The sequence below is a fragment of the Theropithecus gelada genome, chromosome 19, assembly GCF_003255815.1.
Source record: "Theropithecus gelada isolate Dixy chromosome 19, Tgel_1.0, whole genome shotgun sequence".
In the NCBI taxonomy this organism is placed as follows: Eukaryota; Metazoa; Chordata; class Mammalia; order Primates; family Cercopithecidae; genus Theropithecus; species Theropithecus gelada.
In genome coordinates, this window is record NC_037687.1 from 39,695,884 (window position 1) to 39,714,819 (window position 18,936).

General features: G+C 51.9%; 1 protein-coding gene across 4 annotated transcripts in view; it reads left to right on the top strand.

The window, feature by feature from the left end:
* Positions 1-17,849, top strand: part of C19H19orf47 (chromosome 19 C19orf47 homolog) — a 29,714-nt gene extending 11,865 nt beyond the window's left edge. For 3 of the 4 annotated variants that reach the window (XM_025366447.1, XM_025366446.1, XM_025366445.1), the window contains exons 3-9: positions 173-260; positions 356-470; positions 2,927-3,005; positions 8,868-9,005; positions 10,902-11,054; positions 13,317-13,387; positions 15,009-16,318. In XM_025366447.1, the coding sequence (XP_025222232.1) occupies positions 244-260; positions 356-470; positions 2,927-3,005; positions 8,868-9,005; positions 10,902-11,054; positions 13,317-13,387; positions 15,009-15,503 (1,068 nt within the window). In that variant the 5' untranslated portion in view covers positions 173-243 and the 3' untranslated portion in view covers positions 15,504-16,318. Of the gene's footprint in view, positions 1-172; positions 261-355; positions 471-2,926; positions 3,006-8,867; positions 9,006-10,901; positions 11,055-13,316; positions 13,388-15,008 lie in introns of all 4 variants that reach the window. The other variant, XM_025366444.1, reaches the window with a different exon arrangement.
* Positions 17,850-18,936: the final 1,087 nt, after the last annotated feature.

Below are 18,936 nucleotides of genomic sequence, written 5' to 3' on the forward strand. Positions count from 1 at the left end.
TTAACTCACAAGATCAGGAAGGCTCAGTTCCATCATGTGTGTGTGGAGCACTCCACACAGGGCCTGGCATGGGAGGAGCATTTAATTTGTGGGAGCTGCTGTGATTGTGGTTTTGCTAATGCTATTCTCTAAAGAGGATGGTGTGAATAATGAGCCCTGTCCAACCCCACAGCCACTTCCGAGTGGATCCAGTTCTTTAAGGAAGCCGGCATTCCTCCAGGACCTGCTGTCAATTATGCCGTGATGTTTGTAGATAATAGGTGAGGAGACTGAACTTGGGGATGGGGTGGTGGGGAGCTGACTGGCCCACCCACTCTGGCCCACCTGGGGCCTTACCACTGACCTTCCCCTGCAGGATTCAGAAGAGCATGCTGCTGGATCTCAATAAGGAGATCATGAATGAGCTGGGCGTGACCGTGGTGGGCGACATCATCGCCATTCTCAAGCATGCCAAAGTGGTGCACCGTCAGGTGGGTGCTGTGCCCAGCCCCTCTGTCTCTGGGTTTGGCATGGAGGTGGAGGTTTAGTTGCAGAGCCAATGGGAGGCCTGGCAGCAGAGGCAGGCCGACCTGGGTTCCAGGGCTGGTTTGGCCATTTGCTGTGTGACACTGGGCACATGGCCCAACCTCTCTGAGCTGTATTTTCTGCATCTGTGAAAGAGAGGCAAACCTGGCCGGGCGCGGTGGCTCATGCCTGTAATCCCAGCACTTTAGGAGGCTGAGGCGGGCGGATCACGAGGTCAGGAGATCAAGACCATCCTGGCTAACACAGTGAAACCCCGTCTCTACTAAAAATACAAAAAATTAGCCAGGCATGGTGGCGGGCACCTGTAGTCCCAGTTACTTGGGAGGCTGAGGCAGGAGAATGGCATGAACCCGGGAGGCAGAGCTTACAGTGAGCTGAGATCGTGCCACTGCACTCCAGCCTGGGCGACAGAGTGAGACTCTGTCTCGAGAGGAAAAAAAAAAAAAAAAGAAAGAGAGACAAACCTATCTTGAAGGGTGGTTGTATTTTTTTTTTTTTTTTTGAAACAGTGTTTTGCCATGTTGCTCAAGCTGGTCTCGAACTCCTGGGCTCAGGCCATCCTCCTGCCTCAGTCTCCCAAAATACTGGGATTTCAGGCATGAGCTACTGCGCCCAGCCCTGATTTTGAGTATTAAATTATGTGAAGTACTAGCACAGTGGAAACTGCCTGTATTCGGGTCCCTCTATAATAACTTATTGCTGCTTCACGTCTTCTTTGTGATAATTATTATCTCCAGGATAGCAGCTTCCTATGTGGGACCCGGATGGCAGCCTGGCTTACCACCTGGATGTTCCAGTCTTGACCTCTCCGCTTATAGTGACCCACCTTCCTGGATCTCTTTGAAATGGGCTTTTCACACAGCCCTGTTGCTAGTGTGGCTGTGGCCACCTACCAGATTGTATACATGGCTCTGAGCACCAGACCTGGAGTGTTGGACTCATTAAATGATTAATATAATAACTAACACTTACCAAGTACTTGCTGTGGCCTGCCAGGCACTGTCTCCTTCCCTCCCTCCCTCCCTCCCTTCCTTCCTTCCTTCCTTCTTTTCTCCCTTCCTCCCTTCTTTCTTCCCTCCTTCCCTTCCTCCCTTCTTCCCTTCCTTCCTCCCTTCCTCCCTTCCTCCCTCCCTTCCTCCCTTCCTCCCTCCCTCCCTCCCTCCCTTCCTTCCTTCCTTCCTTCTTTTCTCCCTTCCTCCCTTCTTTCTTCCCTCCCTCCCTTCCTCCCTTCTTCCCTTCCTCCCTCCCTTCCTCCCTTCCTCCCTTCCTTCCCTCCCTCCCTCCCTCCCTTCCTTCCTCCCTTCCTTCCTTGCTTCCTCCCTTCCTTCCTCCCTTCCTTCTTTTCTCCCTTCCTCCCTCCCTCCCTCCCTCCCTTCCTCCCTTCCTCCCTTCCTCCCTCCCTCCCTTCCTTCACTTGTTTATTATTTATTTTTGAGACAGGGTCTCACTCCATTGCCCAGGCTGGAGTGCAGTGGCACGATCTTGGCTCACTGCAACCTCTGCCTCCCAGGTTCAAGTGATTCTCCCACCTCAGCCTCCTGAGTACCTGGGATTATAGGCGTGTGCCCCTGCGCCTGGCCTCTTTATTTTATTTTATTTTATTGAGACAGAATCCCACCCTGTTGCCTAGGCTGGAGTGTAGTGGTGCTGTCTTGGCTCACTGCAGCCTTCACCTCCCAAGTTCAAGAGATTCTCGTACCTCAGCCACCCGAGTGATTGGGATTACAGGCATGCGCCACCATGCCTAGCTATTTTTTGTAATTTTAGTAGAGATGGGGTTTTGCCATGTTGCCCAGGCTGGTCTTGAACTCCTGGCCTCAGGTGATCCACCTCCCCTGGCCTCCCAAAAGGCTGGGATTACAGGTGTGAGCCGCCATACCTGGCCATCTTTCATGTATTTTTGAGACGGGGTCTCAATCTGTCACCCAGGCTAGAGTGCAGTGGTACAATCACAGCTTACTGCAGCCTCAAACTCCTGGGCTCAAGTGATCCTACCACCTTAGCCGCTGAATAGCTGGGACTACAGGTGCGTGACACCATACTTGGCTAATTTTTTAATTTTTCTAGAGATAAGGGTCTCACTATTGGCCAGGCTGGTCTTAAACTCCTGACCTCAGGTGATCTACCCACTTTGGCCTCCCGAAGTGCTGGGATTACAGGTGTGAATCACCACACCTGGCCTATTTTTTTCAATGACTGTGATAGTTTTGCAGTGTACTGGTCAGATATTTTATAGAGTGTCCCTCAGTTTGGAGGTGTCTGATGCTTTCTTATGGTTAGGAGTAAAATGTGTTAGAATCTTCTCTAGCAGTCAGGTATTGATCCTCATGGTGTTGCTTAGATCTCTAGGTCCATGCATGATTCTTCTGTGGTGACCCAAGTGCCTGTTCTTTTTTTATAGGACATGTGCAAAGCTGCCACTGAGTCAGTGCCCTGCAGCCCCAGTCCCCTTGCAGGCGAGATTCGCCGTGGCACTAGTGGTGAGTCCTAACTATTCAGGCCTCTTTTCCTTGATTCTTTTACCCTGTGAAGGGGACACGTCTGGCTGTCCCATCCCTACCCGTAATTTGCAAAGGTAGAAACAAAGCCATCGGAGGCACTCTTACTCTTCTCTTAGGGGAAAAAATAAACTGGGTAGTGAATGGGTATACACACAGTCAATTGTCATCCGTAGTCGTTAAGTTCTGTAAAGTCAACGTGTACACTTAGTGAATTCTTAGCTCCTAGATGAAATACAGAGCAGTGGAGAATCCATTGCTCCTATGGGAAATACTAGGTTAGGTTCCTGCAAGCCCGTAGTCAAATATATAGCTTTATTTTATGTATGTCTCCTTTTAAAGGCACTGTAGTTAATATATAATGTTGATTTCAGTAACCGGGAACTTATAGCCAGCAACAGTGTAACTCATTCCTGCATGATGCTTATCTCACACACACATTTTTTTTGATCAGGGTACATCATACCCTTCTTGCATTTAGGAACCCAGACAGCACTTCAACACTATTTTTTGAGGGCCATTTTATTGATTGATTGATTGATTGATTGAGCTGGAGTCTGTTGCCCAGGCTGGTGTACAGTGGCATGATCTTGGCTCACTGCAACTTCCGCCTCCTGGGTTCAAGCAATTGTCTTGCCTCAGTCTCTCTAGTAACCGGGATTACAGGCGCCCGCCACCATGCCTGGCTAATTTTATTTTTAGTAGAGACAGGGTTTCACCATGTTGGCTAGGCTGGTCTCGAACCCCTGACTTCAAGTGATCTGCCTGCCTTGGCCTCCCAAAGTGCTGGGATTATAGGCGTAAGCCACTGCTCCCGTCCGGGGGGCTATTTTAAACAGCAAAAATCACCAACAAAAATGTGAAAAAGGTTCACATTCATGACATCAAGTAGACTGGGCAAAGGATACTTGTTTATAGAGCGGGGCCTGAAACAAGAGGGTGACAATGCCTTCTTTGTCCTCATTTGGAATATGTCTGGAGCAACTCAAAGTGTTCCCTGCGCGTGTCTGTGAATGACAGTGAAAGCACTGCCTGTATTGATTTTGGGGTTACAAATACATTTGAATGAGTAGGCAAATTTGCAATTATGGAATCTATGAATGATGAGTATTGACTGTATTTATTTTTTTATTCTTTATTTTTTTTGAGATGGAGTCTCACTCTGTTGCCCAGGCTGGAGTACAGTGGCGTGACATTGACTCACTGCAACCTCTGCCTCCCGGGTTTAAGCGATTCTCCTCCCTCAGCATCCTGAGTAGCTGGGATCTGCCACCACGCCCGGCTAATTTTTGTATTTTTGGTAGAGACAGAATTTCACCCTGTTGGCCAGGCTGGTCTTGAACACCTCAGGTGATCCACCCGCCTCAGCCTCCCAAAGTGCTGGCCTTATAGACGTGAGCCACCACTGTACCTGACCTCTTTTTTTTTTTCCCTTGAGACAGAGTCTTGCTGTGTTGCTTACGTTGGAGTGCTATGGCACCCTCAGCTCACTGCAAACTCTGCCTCCCAGGTTCAAGTGATTCTTGTGCCTCAGTCACCCAAGTATCTGGGATTACACGTGTGTGCCACCATGCCCAGCCAATTTTTATATTTGTAGTAGAGACAGGGTTTTGCCACATTTGCCAGGCTAGTCTTGAACTCTTGATTTCAAACGATCCACCCGCCTCAGCCTCCCAAAGTGCAGGCATGAGCCACTGCACCTGGCTATTTTTGGTTTTTAAAAGCTGTATGATACCATATATATATATATTTTTTGAGATGGAGTTTTCCTTTTGTTGCTCAGGCTGGAGTACAATGGCGTGATCTTGGCTTACTACAACCTCCACCTCCTGGGTTCAAGCGACTCTCCTGCCTCAGCCTCCTGAGTTGCTGGCATTACAGGTGCCTGTCACCATGCCCAGCCAATTTTTGTTATTTTTAGTAGAAACGAGATTTTGCCATGCTGACCAGGCTGGTCTTGAACTCTTGACCGTAGGTGATCCACCTGGCTTGGCCCCTCAAAGTGTTGGGCTTACAGCTGTTAGCCACCGTACCTGGCTGATACCTTTTTTAAAAATAAACTTTTAAATTTTAATATACACATTAGCTTCCCTTTGCTGATAAATAAGCCGCCCAAAACTACTTTAAAACACAGACATGTATTTTCATTTTTTGAGATGGGAATCTTACTGTGTTGCCCAGGCTGGAGTGTAGTGGTGCAGTCATAGCTCACTGTAGCCTCAAAGTCCTGGACTCAAGTGATCCTCCCACCTCAGACTCCTGAATAGCTGGGATTACACACACAAGCCACCATGCCTTGCTAAAACATGAGTGTTTATTTCTCATGATTTTATGGATTGTCTGGTCAGTTCTGCTCTAGGCCAGCTCAGCTGATTTTAATGGTCACCTGGCAGCTAGGTTGAAGCCGGGTTGATGGCCGTATTCACATATCTGATGGTTGTCCTGATGTTATCTGGGCCCAGAGGGTGACTTGGCTACGTGTCCATAATTATCTAGCTGGCTAGCCTGGGCTTGTTCACAGTGGTGGTTGCAGGGTTCCTAAAAGCAGCAAAAGAGGGCTAGCCCCAGTGTGCAAAGCACCTCTTAAGCCACTGCTTGCACAACATTTGTTCTCGTCCTGTTGGCCAAAGCAAGTTACATGGAGAAGTCCAGAGTCATTGTGGGCAGGGCTTACCCAAAGACGTGGATGTAAAGAGGCTGAGCAAATTAGGGTTCGTTTCTGCAACGCTCCCCCATAACATACATTCAGAAAAGGGTTCAATCATAATAGTACAGTGGGTACCTTTCACAGATGGGACACTCATGTAGCCAGCACTCACATCCAGCAACAGAAACATGACCAGCCTTCCAGAATCCTCCTGTACGCTCTCCCAGCCACCACATCGTCTCCAGGGTACCCACTACCCTGTGCTAACAGCACACGTTAGTTTTACCAGTCTTTCAAATCTTTATAAGTGAAATTTTCAACTGGGTATGGTGGCCCATGCCTTTAATCCCAGCACTTTGGGAGGCCCAGATGGGAAGATCACTTGAAGCTAGGCATTTGAGACCAGCCTGGGCAACATAGTGAGACCCTGTCTCTAAAAAAATTAGTAAATTAGCTGTGGGAGGCCTGGGAGGCTGAGGTGGGAGGATTGCTTGAGCCCAGGACTTTGAGGCTGCAGTGAGTTATGATGGCAACACTGTACTCCATCATCCTGGGCAACGGAGTGATTCCCTGTCTCAAAAAAAAAAAAAAAAAAAAGAGGGCCGGGCGCGGTGGCTCACACCTGTAATCCTAGCACTTTGGGAGGCCGAGGCGGGTGGATCACGAGGTCGGGAGATGGAGACAATCCTGGCTAACATGGTGAAACCCCATCTCTACTAAAAATACACCAAAAAAATTAGCCGGGCGTGGTGGCGGGCACCTGTAATCCCAGCTACTCGGGAGGCTGAGACAGGAGAATGGCGTGAACCCAGGAGGCGGAGCTTGCAGTGAGCGGAGATCGTGCCACTGCACTCCAGACAGGGGCAACAGAGCCAGACTCCGTCTAAAAAAAAAAAAACACGAGAGAAAATAAAATAAGTAAATGAGAAGGGGAAACAGGCAAAGAAGGAGAGGGGTGGGAAGTGCTCCAAAAACAACATTCCTAGGATCACTTTTTTTTTTTTTTTTATTTTTTTTTTGAGACGGAGTCTCGCTCTGTAGCCCGGGCTGGAGTGCAGTGGCCGGATCTCAGCTCACTGCAAGCTCCGCCTCCCAGGTTTACGCCATTCTCCTGCCTCAGCCTCCCGAGTAGCTGGGACTACAGGCACCCGCCACCTCGCCCGGCTAGTTTTTTGTATTTTTTTTTTTAGTAGAGACGGGGTTTCACGGTGTTCGCCAGGATGGTCTCGATCTCCTGACCTCGTGATCCGCCCGTCTCGGCCTCCCAAAGTGCTGGGATTACAGGCTTGAGCCACCGCGCCCGGCCCCTAGGATCACTTTTACACACGTTAGAACATCGAATGTGTGTCTGTCAGGAGGGGGAAGAGAACAGTTCTTTGTACTCTGATATCCTGACTGCAACTCAAATGCAACAGAGTAAAGACAGAGTTGGTTGCTTAACTGCCACCCAAATGGGGCTTGCCTGTCATGACAATAAAGCATCACATTCCTGACATCTTTTCAGCTGCACATTTCCCTCTGGGTACAGCACGAGAGGCAGGGCCCTCTTAACAGCTTGCTTTTTATAGCAGAAAATCCTGCTCTTATTGCACTCAGCTAGGTAAAGAGTGTTGCGAATGGAGGTTCTCACAAGACAGATTCTGCATAGCCAGAGAGTTTGCAGCCACTAGACATAAAGCCTCCCATCCAACCTGAGAGATGTCTGAAGAAGCACTGGGGTATATCATTAACAGAAGAGAAAGAACAGGCCTGAAAACCAAGAATTGGCCGGTGCAGTTGCTCAGGCCTATAATCCCAGCGCTTTGGGAGGCTGAGGCGGGCAGATCACGAGGTCGGAAGATCAAGACCATCCTGGCTAACACAGTGAAACCCCATCTCTACTAAAAATACAAAAAATTAGCCGGGCGTGGTGGCGGGCGCCTGTAGTCCCAGCTATTCAGGAGACTGAGGCAGGAGAGTGCTGTGAACCCGGGAGGTGGAGCTTGCAGTGAGCTGAGATTGCGCCACTGCCTTCCAGCTTGGGCCACAGAGTGAGACTCCGTCTCAAACAACAACAACAACAACAAAAAACCACCAAGAATTTCTTCCTGCAGAGAGGGAGGAGGTCTGATAGGGAAGGATCTGTCCTGGGACTTCTGGGTTCCAACAACATCCTGATGCCTGACCTGGGTGATGGGTACTTGGGGGTCATGTTTTGTTAAATGGTCTGTGATGGTTTAATGTAGTTTTCTTTCTTTCTTTTTTTTTCCTCCTTTTTTTGAGACTGGGTTTCTCTCTGTTGCCCAGATTGGAGTGCAGTGGTGCGATCACAGCTCACTGCAGCCTTGACCTCCTGGGCTCAAGTGATCCTCTTGCCTCAGCCTCCTGAGTAGCTGGGACTACAGGCACATGCCACTGCGCCTGGCTAATTTTTTTGTATTTTTGGTAGAGACGGAATTTTGCCATGTTGCCCAGGCTGGTCTTGAACTGGGTTCAAGTGATCCACCCTCCTCGTACAGGGATTACAGGCATGCGCCCTTGTGCCTGTCCTCAGAAATCGCTTTAGGCACTGGGATACAGCAGTAAACAGACACGGCCTCCTCGTGGAGCTTGCATTCTTGTGAGTGAGTTTACCAGTAAACAAATAGAGTTTAATGTCAAGCAGTTGTAAGGGCTGTGAAGAAAATGAAAGTGGGCAAGGGTGATAGAGGTTGAGGAGGTGCTGTTTTTAATGGGGTGGTCAGGGAAGTTTTCTCTGAGGAGTTGCCATCAGAGAGGAGGTCTGAATGATGAGACGCAGCAATCCTGCTGTGCTCGGGGAACTGCATGCCAGGCAGAAGGAACAGCAGGGTCCCTGAGGAGGCGCCTGCTTGCTGGGTGAGGAAGATCCTGGAGACCAGCATAGCTGAAGCAGCTCTGGGGGCGAAGTGAACTCAGCACAAGGCTGGGTGACTGATGGGTGAGGTGTGATGGGAACTAGTGTGGTCTAGAGCCTCAGGAAAGACTCCCAGGGTAGGGAGGGATGGGCTAGTTCCTGGGGAGATGCAGCCCACCCTGCCCCCAAGCATCCCCATCACGAGGACCGTGCAGCCACAGGTGACACCTGCTGACGTCATTCAGCCCCAAGCCTCACCTTCTCCATCCTGACCCTGAGACTGCTGGATTGAGGCCTGTCTTCCAGGCCCCAACCCCACTGGACTTTCCTTTTCTCCCCACAGCTGCTTCCCGAATGATTACCAACAGCCTGAACCATGACTCCCCACCCAGCACACCCCCCAGGCGCCCAGACACCAGCACCTCCAAGATCTCGGTCACCGTGTCCAACAAGATGGCAGCAAAGAGTGCCAAGGCCACTGGTGAGGGAACACGGGCAGATGGTAGGAGGTGCTGGGGGTCATGCTTCCAATATTGTAAGGTGCTTTGAAGGCCACAAGGTATACAAAGCATTTGAACCTGAATCACCTCGGTAAACTTGGTCAAGTTGCCATACATCTGTGGGCCTCACTTTCTACATCTGTAGCATGGGGGGTGGCGATACCCCACCCAGGAGGATGGACAGAAGCACCTGAGTTGGTATGTTGAGGCATGTGTGCATAGCCTTCTCACTCAGGGGTTCAGGATTTCTGAACAAGTGTTCACCAAGCCCCCAGCTTGTACCCAGCTCTGTGCTTGATGCCTGGGTCAAAGGTAAAGAACCTCTTGCCTCCTCTTAGCAGCCAAGGGATCCTTGAAACCCTTCAGTCTGATCCTGTAACCCCCTGGGCTGTAATTCTCTGGGGCTCCCCATTATTCCAGTAATAAAGGGCGTCTTCCCCACACGGTCTGTAGGGCCCTGCGTCATGTGGATTTAGCTCTTGCATCGCCCCACTTTGCATGCCCACTTGCTCCCCTCCAGCCTCCTTCCCATCATAGGGCCTTTGCCCCTGGTGACCCCTTGGCCTGAGCACTCTTCCTCCCCAGACTGCTCTATGTTGGCCTCTGTCCTCCTCCAGGTCTCAGCTTGAGAGCTGGGAATGGGCCTGCAGTCCCTGGGCTCCCAGGCCTTTCCATCCACCATGCTCTTATGCCTTTGCTGGACCCATCCCCACAGCAATGACTTCATGGTGTCATAAGGCAAATGTGGAAATTGAGGCCCACGGCGCTTCATGTTTCTGACATGCACTACCATCACGCCCCATGCACCTCCATCACAAAATCTCCCCTTTGTCCTGCAGGTTTGGAAATGCCTCACCCTCTTCTGGCCTTTGATTTGTGTGCCATGAGCAAAAAAGTTAAAATCAGGCTGGGTGTGGTGGCTCACGCCTGCAATCCCAGCACTGTGAGAGGCTGAGGCAGGAGGATCCCTTGAGCCCAGGAACTCAAGACTAACCTGCACAAGATAACGAAACCCTATCTCTACATTAAAAAAAAAAAAAAAAAAAAAGGGCGGGGGGGGGGGGCCCACCCCCGTACCCCAACTTTGGAAGGCCAAGGCAGGTGCATCACCTGAGGTCAGGAGTTTGAGAGCAGCCTGACCAATGTGGTGAAACCCCATGTCTACCAAAAATACAAAAATTAGCTGGGCGTGGTGGTGCATGCCTGTAATCCCAGCTACTTGGGAGGCTGAGGCAGGAGAATCAAACTTAGGAGGTGGAGGTTGTAATGAGCTGAGATCGTGCCATTGCACTCCAGACTGGGCAACAAGAACGAAAACTCAGTCTTAAAAAAAAAAAAAAAAAGTTAAAATCAGTATAACAAAGTATTGCGAAGAAGATGGTGAGCCCGGGAGCAATTGGCTCTTTTAACCCTTAACACGTTTGAGGGGATTCATTTTTTAAATTGAAGTGTAATTTATGCACAATTCACCACTCATAAATGTACACACAGCTCAAGTGCTTGTTGAAAAGTGAGTGCAGCCATAAAGCACTGCCTGCTTGGAGCTCTAGAACCTTTCCGCCACCCAGCAGGTTCCCCATCCGAGGGGACGTGGGCTGGGCTGGGCCAGGAACCTGCTTGGAACAGGGACAGAGCCACAGAAAGCCTGGGAGGCCTGCCACAGCCTGGGGACCTGGGGATTCTGAGCACCTTCTGTGACCTCATGTTGCGCAGACCTGAGTTTCTCAGTGGTTCGGTCAGTGGTGATGTGGGTGGTTGGGAAGATAAGGGATTCCAGTCATGAATGTGTGGAGATAAAGGATACCTAGTGTCCAGCGTCCATCCTGAGAGAACGCTTTGTCTCAAAGAGTGCTGATACCCCTGCTTTATTCCCCCAGCAGCCCTGGCCTGCCAGGAGGAGGAGAGCCTGGCTGTTCCTGCCAAGCGGCGCCGGGTCACTGCTGAGATGGAGGGGAAGTACGTCATCAACATGCCCAAAGGCACCACACCCCGCACCCGTAAGATCCTGGAGCAGCAGCAGGCTGCAAAAGGTACTGGCCCATCAGCGGCACACTTCCCTGTGGGGACCATGTCCCTCCCTCTGCATCACACAGGGCCCGTCATCTCTTACAGTGGCTGAGAAGCAGGCTTTAACGGGGATGTAGGAGCCACAGGCCAAGGGAACAGTGATGGTGGCCACAGAGGAGGGAAACACATCACTTCTGCCCTCTGATCCTGCAGTTAGTGTAGCTGGTCTCCTTGGCACCTCTTCCCTAAGGGGCAGGAGCAAGGATGGAGTGATAGCCTGCTGTAAAATGAGTGGCTGTGCTTGGCCAAGGGCAGTTATCCCAAAGTGGCACCATTACTATGAGCCAGAGGAGACCAGTGGAGATACAGTCCAAAGCTAGGCCTTGTGACTTGGAGTACAGAGATAATCTCTTGGCTGGGCGTGATGACGCACACCTGAATCCCAGCCCTTTGGGAGACTGAGGTGGGAAGATTGCTTGAGCCTAGGAGTTCAAGCATGCCACATGGTGAGCCCCTGTCTCTGTTAGAAAGGCTGGGCACAGTGGCCCACGCCTGTAACTCCAGCACTTTCAGATGATGCAGAAACATATTCAGTAAAAACAAACTCTTTTCCCTCACTCCCATATCCTCGTCTCTTGTTAACCTTTCCAGACCAGCATCTATGTACGTACATATACACATATATAGGCAGTTTTTTGTTTTTTAGTTTTAGTTTTTATTTTTTTGAGACAGGGTCTCACTTCATCACCCAGGCTGGGTTACGCTGAGTGGCACCTTGTCGACTCACTCCAGTCTCCTCGACCTCCCAGGTTCAAGTAGTCCTGCCTCAGCCTCCCGAGTAGCTGGGACTACAGGCACATGCCACCACGCCCGCCTAATTTTTGTATTTTTTGTAGAGACGGGATTTTGCCATGTTGCCCAGTCTGGTCTCGAACTCCTGAGTTCAAGAGATCTACCTGCTTCACCTTTCCAAATTGCTAGGATTACAAGTGTGAGCCGCTGCACTCAGCCTAGTTTTTCTTTTTTAAACACAAATAGTATGTGTTTAAAATGTAAGTATTGTTTTACAACTTTTTTTTTTTTTTCTGAAACGGAGTCTTGCTCTGTTACCCAGGCTGGAGTGCAGTGGCACAATCTCGGCTCACTGCAACTTCCGCTTCCTGGATTCAAGCGATTCTCCTGCCTCAATCTCCCAAGAAGCTGGGATTACAGGTGCGTGCCACCATGTCTGGCTAATTTTTATATTTTTAGTAGAGATGGGGTTTCATCGTGTTGGCCAGGCTGGTCTCAAACTCCTGACCTCGGGTGATCCACCTGCCTTCGCCTCCCAAAGTGCTGGAATTACAGGCGTGAGCCACTGTGCCTGGACTTAACTTTTCTTTTCTTTTCTTTTCTTTTTTTTTTTGAGACAGAGTCTTGCTCTGTTTCCTGGGCTGGTGTGCTGTGGTACGAACACGGCTCACCGCAGCCTCGACCTCCTGGGTTCCTATCTTACCTCCCCAGTAGCAGGGACTATAGATTTGGGTCACCATGCCCAGCTAATTTTTAAATTCTGGTTTCTAACTCTTAGTCTCATGTGATCTGCCTACCACTGCCTCCCACTGTGTTGGGATTACAGACATAAGCCACCACTCCTGGCCTGTTCTATAACTTTTTTGTTCATATATATATATTTAGAGATGGGGTCTCACTATATTACCCAGGTTGTTCTCAAACTCCTGGGCTCAGGTGATCCACCTGCCTCAGCCTCCCAAAGGGATAGCAGGTGCACCTTGCCACGCCTGGCCCATGTTCTATAACTTTTTTGTTGAGATCTTCTCATATTAATGTAGGTAGATCTTCATTCTTTTTTTAATGGTTGTTTATTATTTCCAGAGTATTTATATACCATAATTTATTAACCATTCTATTGATGGCTATTAGGTTATAATTTAGGGGAGGAGGCACTACTGCTCATCGGATTCTCTCAGAGGTCCCTGACCCCAAGAAGTGAAAGGAACATGCAGGGACTAAGAACTCTTCCCGTGCACATAATTCATGAGCTAGTGCTGAGGTGTAGGGTATCTGCCAGTTGTAGCTGGTCTTTCCCACATTTGACTCGAGCCAGATAGGGCTGGGTTAAGGTCAGTGTGAGCCAACAGTGTAGACATAACATCCAACTGAGCACAGTCTGGCCCTGCCTGTCCCAGAGCTACTGGTGTCTGGGCTGCCTTGGTATCTGTACAGAGCTCAGCCTAGGCCTGGCCCACCAGGGCCTCTCCCTGATGGCTTCACTTCCCTCCCAGGTCTCCACAGGACGTCTGTGTTTGACCGCCTCGGCGCCGAGACCAAGGCAGACACCACAACGGGGAGTAAAGTGAGTGGGGATGGGGGAGCGATCCTGTGCATGCGAGCTCTTGTTTTCCCTGAGCGGTACTCCTGACTCTTAACACATCTCGACCTCACTCAGCCCAGGGCCGTCTAACCTTCCTTTCCAGCCTCAGTTCCTGGCTTTGCACTGGTGGCTTTCCCATCTGTCTTCTGCCCTGGCTTCTCTCCCAATTTCCAGCCCTGGGGGTCCAGTGACTCCTGGATGCCTCCCACCCACCATGTCCCCAACTGGTCTTAGCGTCTTTCCCCAAGTTAGTCCTCTCCTGGGCCCCCATCTGAGGGCTGCCTGCCCTCCCCATTGCAGTCTGTCAGTGGGTCTGATGACTCTACTGTTCTCTCCCTCCTCTGCCACTCTCCCTGTCCGGATAGGACGATAGCCTCCTGAACGGTCTCGCACAGCTACCATGGACCCCAGCCCCCTATCCCCACAGCAGCAGTGTGTGCGGCCCACAGAACAGGGCCTGTCCCCCAACTGGAAGGCCTGCAGAGGCTTTTCACTGTGCCCATGATGCAGCCTGCACTTCCTGCCACGGCCTGCAGTTCCACAGGCCCCAGGCATGGTGTGTAGTTCAGAGTACACCCTGAAGCCTACAGGGGCCTGACTGCGTGGCTTTGGCCATGTCACTTAGGTCCTTTGTACTTCAGCCTCCTCATCTGTATAGACCCACCTCCAAGAACGGCTGCAGGGTTAAGATCATCCCTGCATGGCGCTGGGCTGTGCGGTGCCTGTTGGTGAACTATTGCAGAGCTCCCCAGCTGTGTTTCCTGTGCTGCTCCACAGGGTGCAGCAACTCTGGCTTGCTCACTTCCAAGAATCTTACCATGAGGAGGATGGGAACACTCGGGATCATGTGGCTGGAAGTTCCAGCCCTATGAAGAGCTGGGCACATAGTGAGTGCTCAATACATAGGATTATGCTTCCTGCCTTCAGGGCAAAGCATATGCTCTTTTTTTTGCTAATTCATCTTGGAGGGCCTGGCTTCAAAGTTGGTGCTTCAGGGAAAGTTCCTCTGGACTGATGAGGAGCCACCCCTGTCTTCTGCCCTCCAGCTCTCCTTCTCCATCTAGAAGGCGTTACTGTTGTTCTTGCAGAATTATTTGTGTCATTTCTGATGCCAAGCCTGTCTTCCCCACTGGACTATGAGCCCCATGAGGGCAGAGCTGAGGCTGTCTTGGTCATCACTGTGTCCCTAGCACTGCCGGCCTAGGACCAGGTACAATATAGAGTTGGGACTCAAAATATCTGTGGAGTGAATGACCAGATTAATCTCTCCACTCCACTCATGCCCACCTACTGACCTTGCAAATGACTTTCCCTTTGTGCGGCATTCCCGTCCTCTTCCCTCTTTATTAGACCCACTTCCAGCTCAGATGTGCCCTCTCTCAGGGAGCCCTCCCTGAACTTCTAGGAAGGTCAGGTACTTCCTCTGGGCTCCTCCAGTCCCCTGGACTCCCCACTTCGTGGCTCTCGCCACTATCTGGGGTGTCAGTGATGGGTGTTTCTCCCAACTGTGAGTCCCAGGAGGCCAGGCACAGAGGAAGCAGCTCTCCATGAATGTGTGTTGAGTGACTCAGTGACTCATTCATCCTGTCTCTGACCTCCACAGCCCACAGGAGTCTTCAGCCGCCTGGGGGCCACCCCAGAAACAGACGAGGATCTGGCTTGGGACAGCGACAATGACAGCAGCAGCTCTGTCTTGCAGTATGCTGGGGTCCTGAAGAAGCTAGGACGGGGCCCAGCCAAGGCCAGTCCCCAGCCAGCACTGACTGTCAAAGCCAAGGCCACGAGCTCAGCGACAACGGCCGCTGCCCCGACACTGCGGCGCCTGGCGCTTTCCTCACGGTCCGGGCTTGAGAGGAAGCCGGAGTCCTTGTCTAAAGTCAGCATCATCAAGAGACTGGGCGCAGCTACCCTTGTGCCCGAGGCCCAGGACAGCCAGGTCACCAGCACCAAGAGTAAGTCCTCAGCTGAAGTCAAGGTCACCATTAAGAGGACTCTGGTGGGGCCCCGGGGGAGCAGCTCCAGCGAGGGCCTTGGTGCCCAGATGGACCACACAGGCACTGTGAGCGTGTTCAAAAGACTGGGCCGCAGGACCTTCTAGCCCACGTGTGGGCGGGGTGCAGGCAGCAGAGCCCGTGGGCATCTGCCCTGGCCGCCCCAGGCTCCTGGCTTCATCACGCCTCCCACCAGCTCCTGGATGACACAGCTTGTCTCCCTCGGGCTCTAGAGCTAGGCCTGAGCATTCGGGGGATCACCCCATTTCTCCTAGGCTGGGATGGTCGTCGCAGCTGGCCTGGCCCGCTCCAGGAGTCCCCTTCTCTCATGTCCTCTTTGCTTTCTTCTCTGGCTGTGGCCTTGGCAGAACCTACTTTTCTACCTCTCCCAAGTGCCAGGGGGCCTCTTCCTCTCCTGTATTCCCCTTCCTCCCCCGAGCACGGTCTGCTGCCTCAGACCCCAGCTTATCAGCCCTCCCTGTCCCCCTCAACTGAGTGGGTGTCACCTGGAGGGCCTCCCTTCCCCCACTCCCCACTGACCTCCCTCACTCCTCTGCGCTTCTGCTGTGACTTCTCTCTCTCCCTGTCTTCACTCTGTTCATTTCTCTTCTGTTTTCTGTCCCCGTGGCAAGGCCCGACTGTCCGCTGCGTCCTGCCCGACCCTCCTGTACCTCCGGCCTCCCAGCGGCCCCCTCGTCGGCGGTGGCGTCGAGCCTGTTGAGACTGTTAGCCGCCCTCCACTCCCAGGCTGGAGGGACCTCTCCAGACCCTGGGCTGCGGCCGAGGCGCATCCGTTTTCCTGCCCTGGGCGTCTTTGTCTCTGAAAGTCTATGGCGGGTGGTGGGCAAGGGGCACTGAGAAGGGAGGCCAGTGCCTAGAGTGAAGACAGCTGCTGTTTTAATATATTTTTGTGACTTTCAAATCATTTCCCCCCCTCCTTCAGGGTGAGTTGCAGGACTGTTTCACACTATGCGCAGTGTGGGCTGGGGGTGCTGGCAAAGGGTTGGGCTGTCTCTCTAAAGGTCAGGCTTACTGCACACACGTGGCCCATATCCCTGCTGCAAGCCCTGAGTGGAGGGGAGTAATGGCCACGGTCACCATTCAGTTAGGCCGCCCCCACCCCCAATAAGCCGTAGTGGTTCTTTGTTCACTCTGTCCCCTCCCCCCATGAATTTCACCTGCCTCTGCCACTCTGCCTGTTGGCATCTTTCCAAATGATGGGCTCCATTTGTGAGACCACAAATTTCCACTGGTTTGGTCGCTCACCCCTCCCTGCTGCACAGCGCCCCTGAGCCAGGCCTGTCCTAGGAGCTGGTAGCAGGCAGTGAGCAGGGCCTCTCCAGGGATGGGGTGTAGGTAAAGTGGTGGTGCTGGCCAAGGAATCCGAGGAGTGGGAGAAAGTGGCCAGGGCCACTTCAGGGGTTGGGGACAGGAAGGCCTTTCAGAAGAGGTGACATGGAGGCTGAGCTGGGAATGTGACTTCGTGAAGTTCAGGAGGAGAGCTTTCAGGCAGACGGACAGCCAGGGGCAGAGGTGCTGAGGTGGGAAAACAAACAGGAAGAAGGCTGATGGCTGTGAGTGAGGGCGGGTCCTGCGTCCAGCACGAGGCAGAGGTGGGTGGGCAGGAGCTAGGTGGCTGGGGACGTCGTGACCAAGGAGGAGGAATGTGCACAGTGACCCAGGAGCGCTGGATCGGGAGGATTTGGAGCTGGGGTGTGCTGAGCTGAGTTTCGTTTAGGATCATTGCTCTGGCTTCTGTGAGGAGAAGGAACGGCTGGGAGGGCTGGGGCGGTTGCCACTGCAGCAGTCCGGGCAGGAAGCCAGGGCGGCTGCGCGAGGGCGTGGCGGTGGGAGCAGGGAGGAGGGCTGCTTGGGCTGCTTAGGGTGTGCTTTGGAGGAAGAGCTGTGGGATGTGCTGATGTGTTGGAAGTTGGGGCCAGAGAAGATGAGAATCACAGGGCCCGCCTAGATATTAGACCCGAGCATCTGGGGGAACAGCTGTTAACAGAGAAGGGGAGACAGGAGGAAGGAGCAGGTCAAGGAGGAGGCAGCTGTGTTCTGACCACATTGTGCCTTTTAGGGTCCACACTGGGGCTCAGGGGGACACTTGGACTGGGGGTTCATGGCTGCTGACAGTGTGCAGGGTACAGCTGGAATCAAAGCCAAGGGTCTTGGTTGGGCGTAGTGGCTCATGCTTGTCATCCCAGGACTTTGGGAGGCCGAGGCAGGTGGATCACGAGGTCAGGAGTTCGAGACCAGCCTGGCCAAGATGGTGAAACCCCATCTCTACTAAAAATACAAAAATTAACCGGGTGTGGTGGCAGATGCCTGTAATCCCAGCTACTCAGGAGGCTGAGGCAGGAGAATCGCTTGAACCCGGGAGGCAGAGGTTGCAATGAGTTGAGATCGTGCCGCTGCACTCCAGCCTAGGCAACAAGAACGAGACTCCATCTTAAAAAAAAAAAAAAAAAAGCCAAGGGCCTGGTAATACCAGCTGGAAAGGGAACATAGAGATTGGAGGGGACCCAGGATGGAATCTGGGGCCCTTTCCCTGTTTAGAGAACAGGATCTGATAAAAAGAGACAGCCTAGGAAAGGTCGGGGGTTGGAGGAGAACTAATGAGAGAGCAGGTAAAGATGAGACTAGATCTCATCTGTTTATTTTCGTTGTGGGAAAATATACATCTTGTGAAATTTACCATTTTTACCATTTTATTTTTATTTATTTTTTTTGAGATAGAGTTTTGCTGTTGTTGTCTAGGCTGGAGTGCAATGGCGTGATCTTGGCTCACTGAAACCTCTACCTCCTGGGTTCAAGCGATTCACCTGCCTCAGCCTCCCTGGTAGCTGGGATTACAGGCGCCTGCCACCACTCCCAGCTAATTTTCGTATTTTTAGTAGATGGGGTTTCACTATGTTGGCCAGTCTGGTCTTGAAGTCCTGACCTCAGGTGATCCGCCCACTTCAGCCTCCCAAAGTGCTGGGATTACAGGCGTGAGCCACCACGCCTGGCCCATTTTAACCATTTTAAACTGTACCGTGCAGCGGCATTAAGTACATTCACACTGTTGTGTACCCATTACCACCATTCATCTCCAGAACTTCTTTCATCTTCCCCAAATCCATTATTTTCAGTTTTTCAGTTATGTCATATTGGAGACCGACTGTGTGTCACGCAGTGTCCCAGGTACTGGGGATGGGTTGTGAAGGGCCGGACTTCAGGATGAGGGACAGCTGTAGAGAGCAGTGATAGACCCCTTTCCCTGTGGGGTCCCAGGCTAGACCCTCCTGAGACTGGCTGAGGCCTGACCTCAAAGGATGGCAAATGCTGGCCCTCAGATTCCAGGGGCCACCCCTTCAGGTCACTGCCACCAGGAGGAGTTCACACATGCACACTTTCCCTGCTGAGCTTCAGCCTTCTTTGTTTCCTAATAATTTCCTCTGATCCCACTTCATGCATAATTTTAACAACGGCGCCGGGCACGGTGGCTCAAGCCTGTAATCCCAGCACTTTGGGAGGCCCAGGCGGGCAGATCATGAG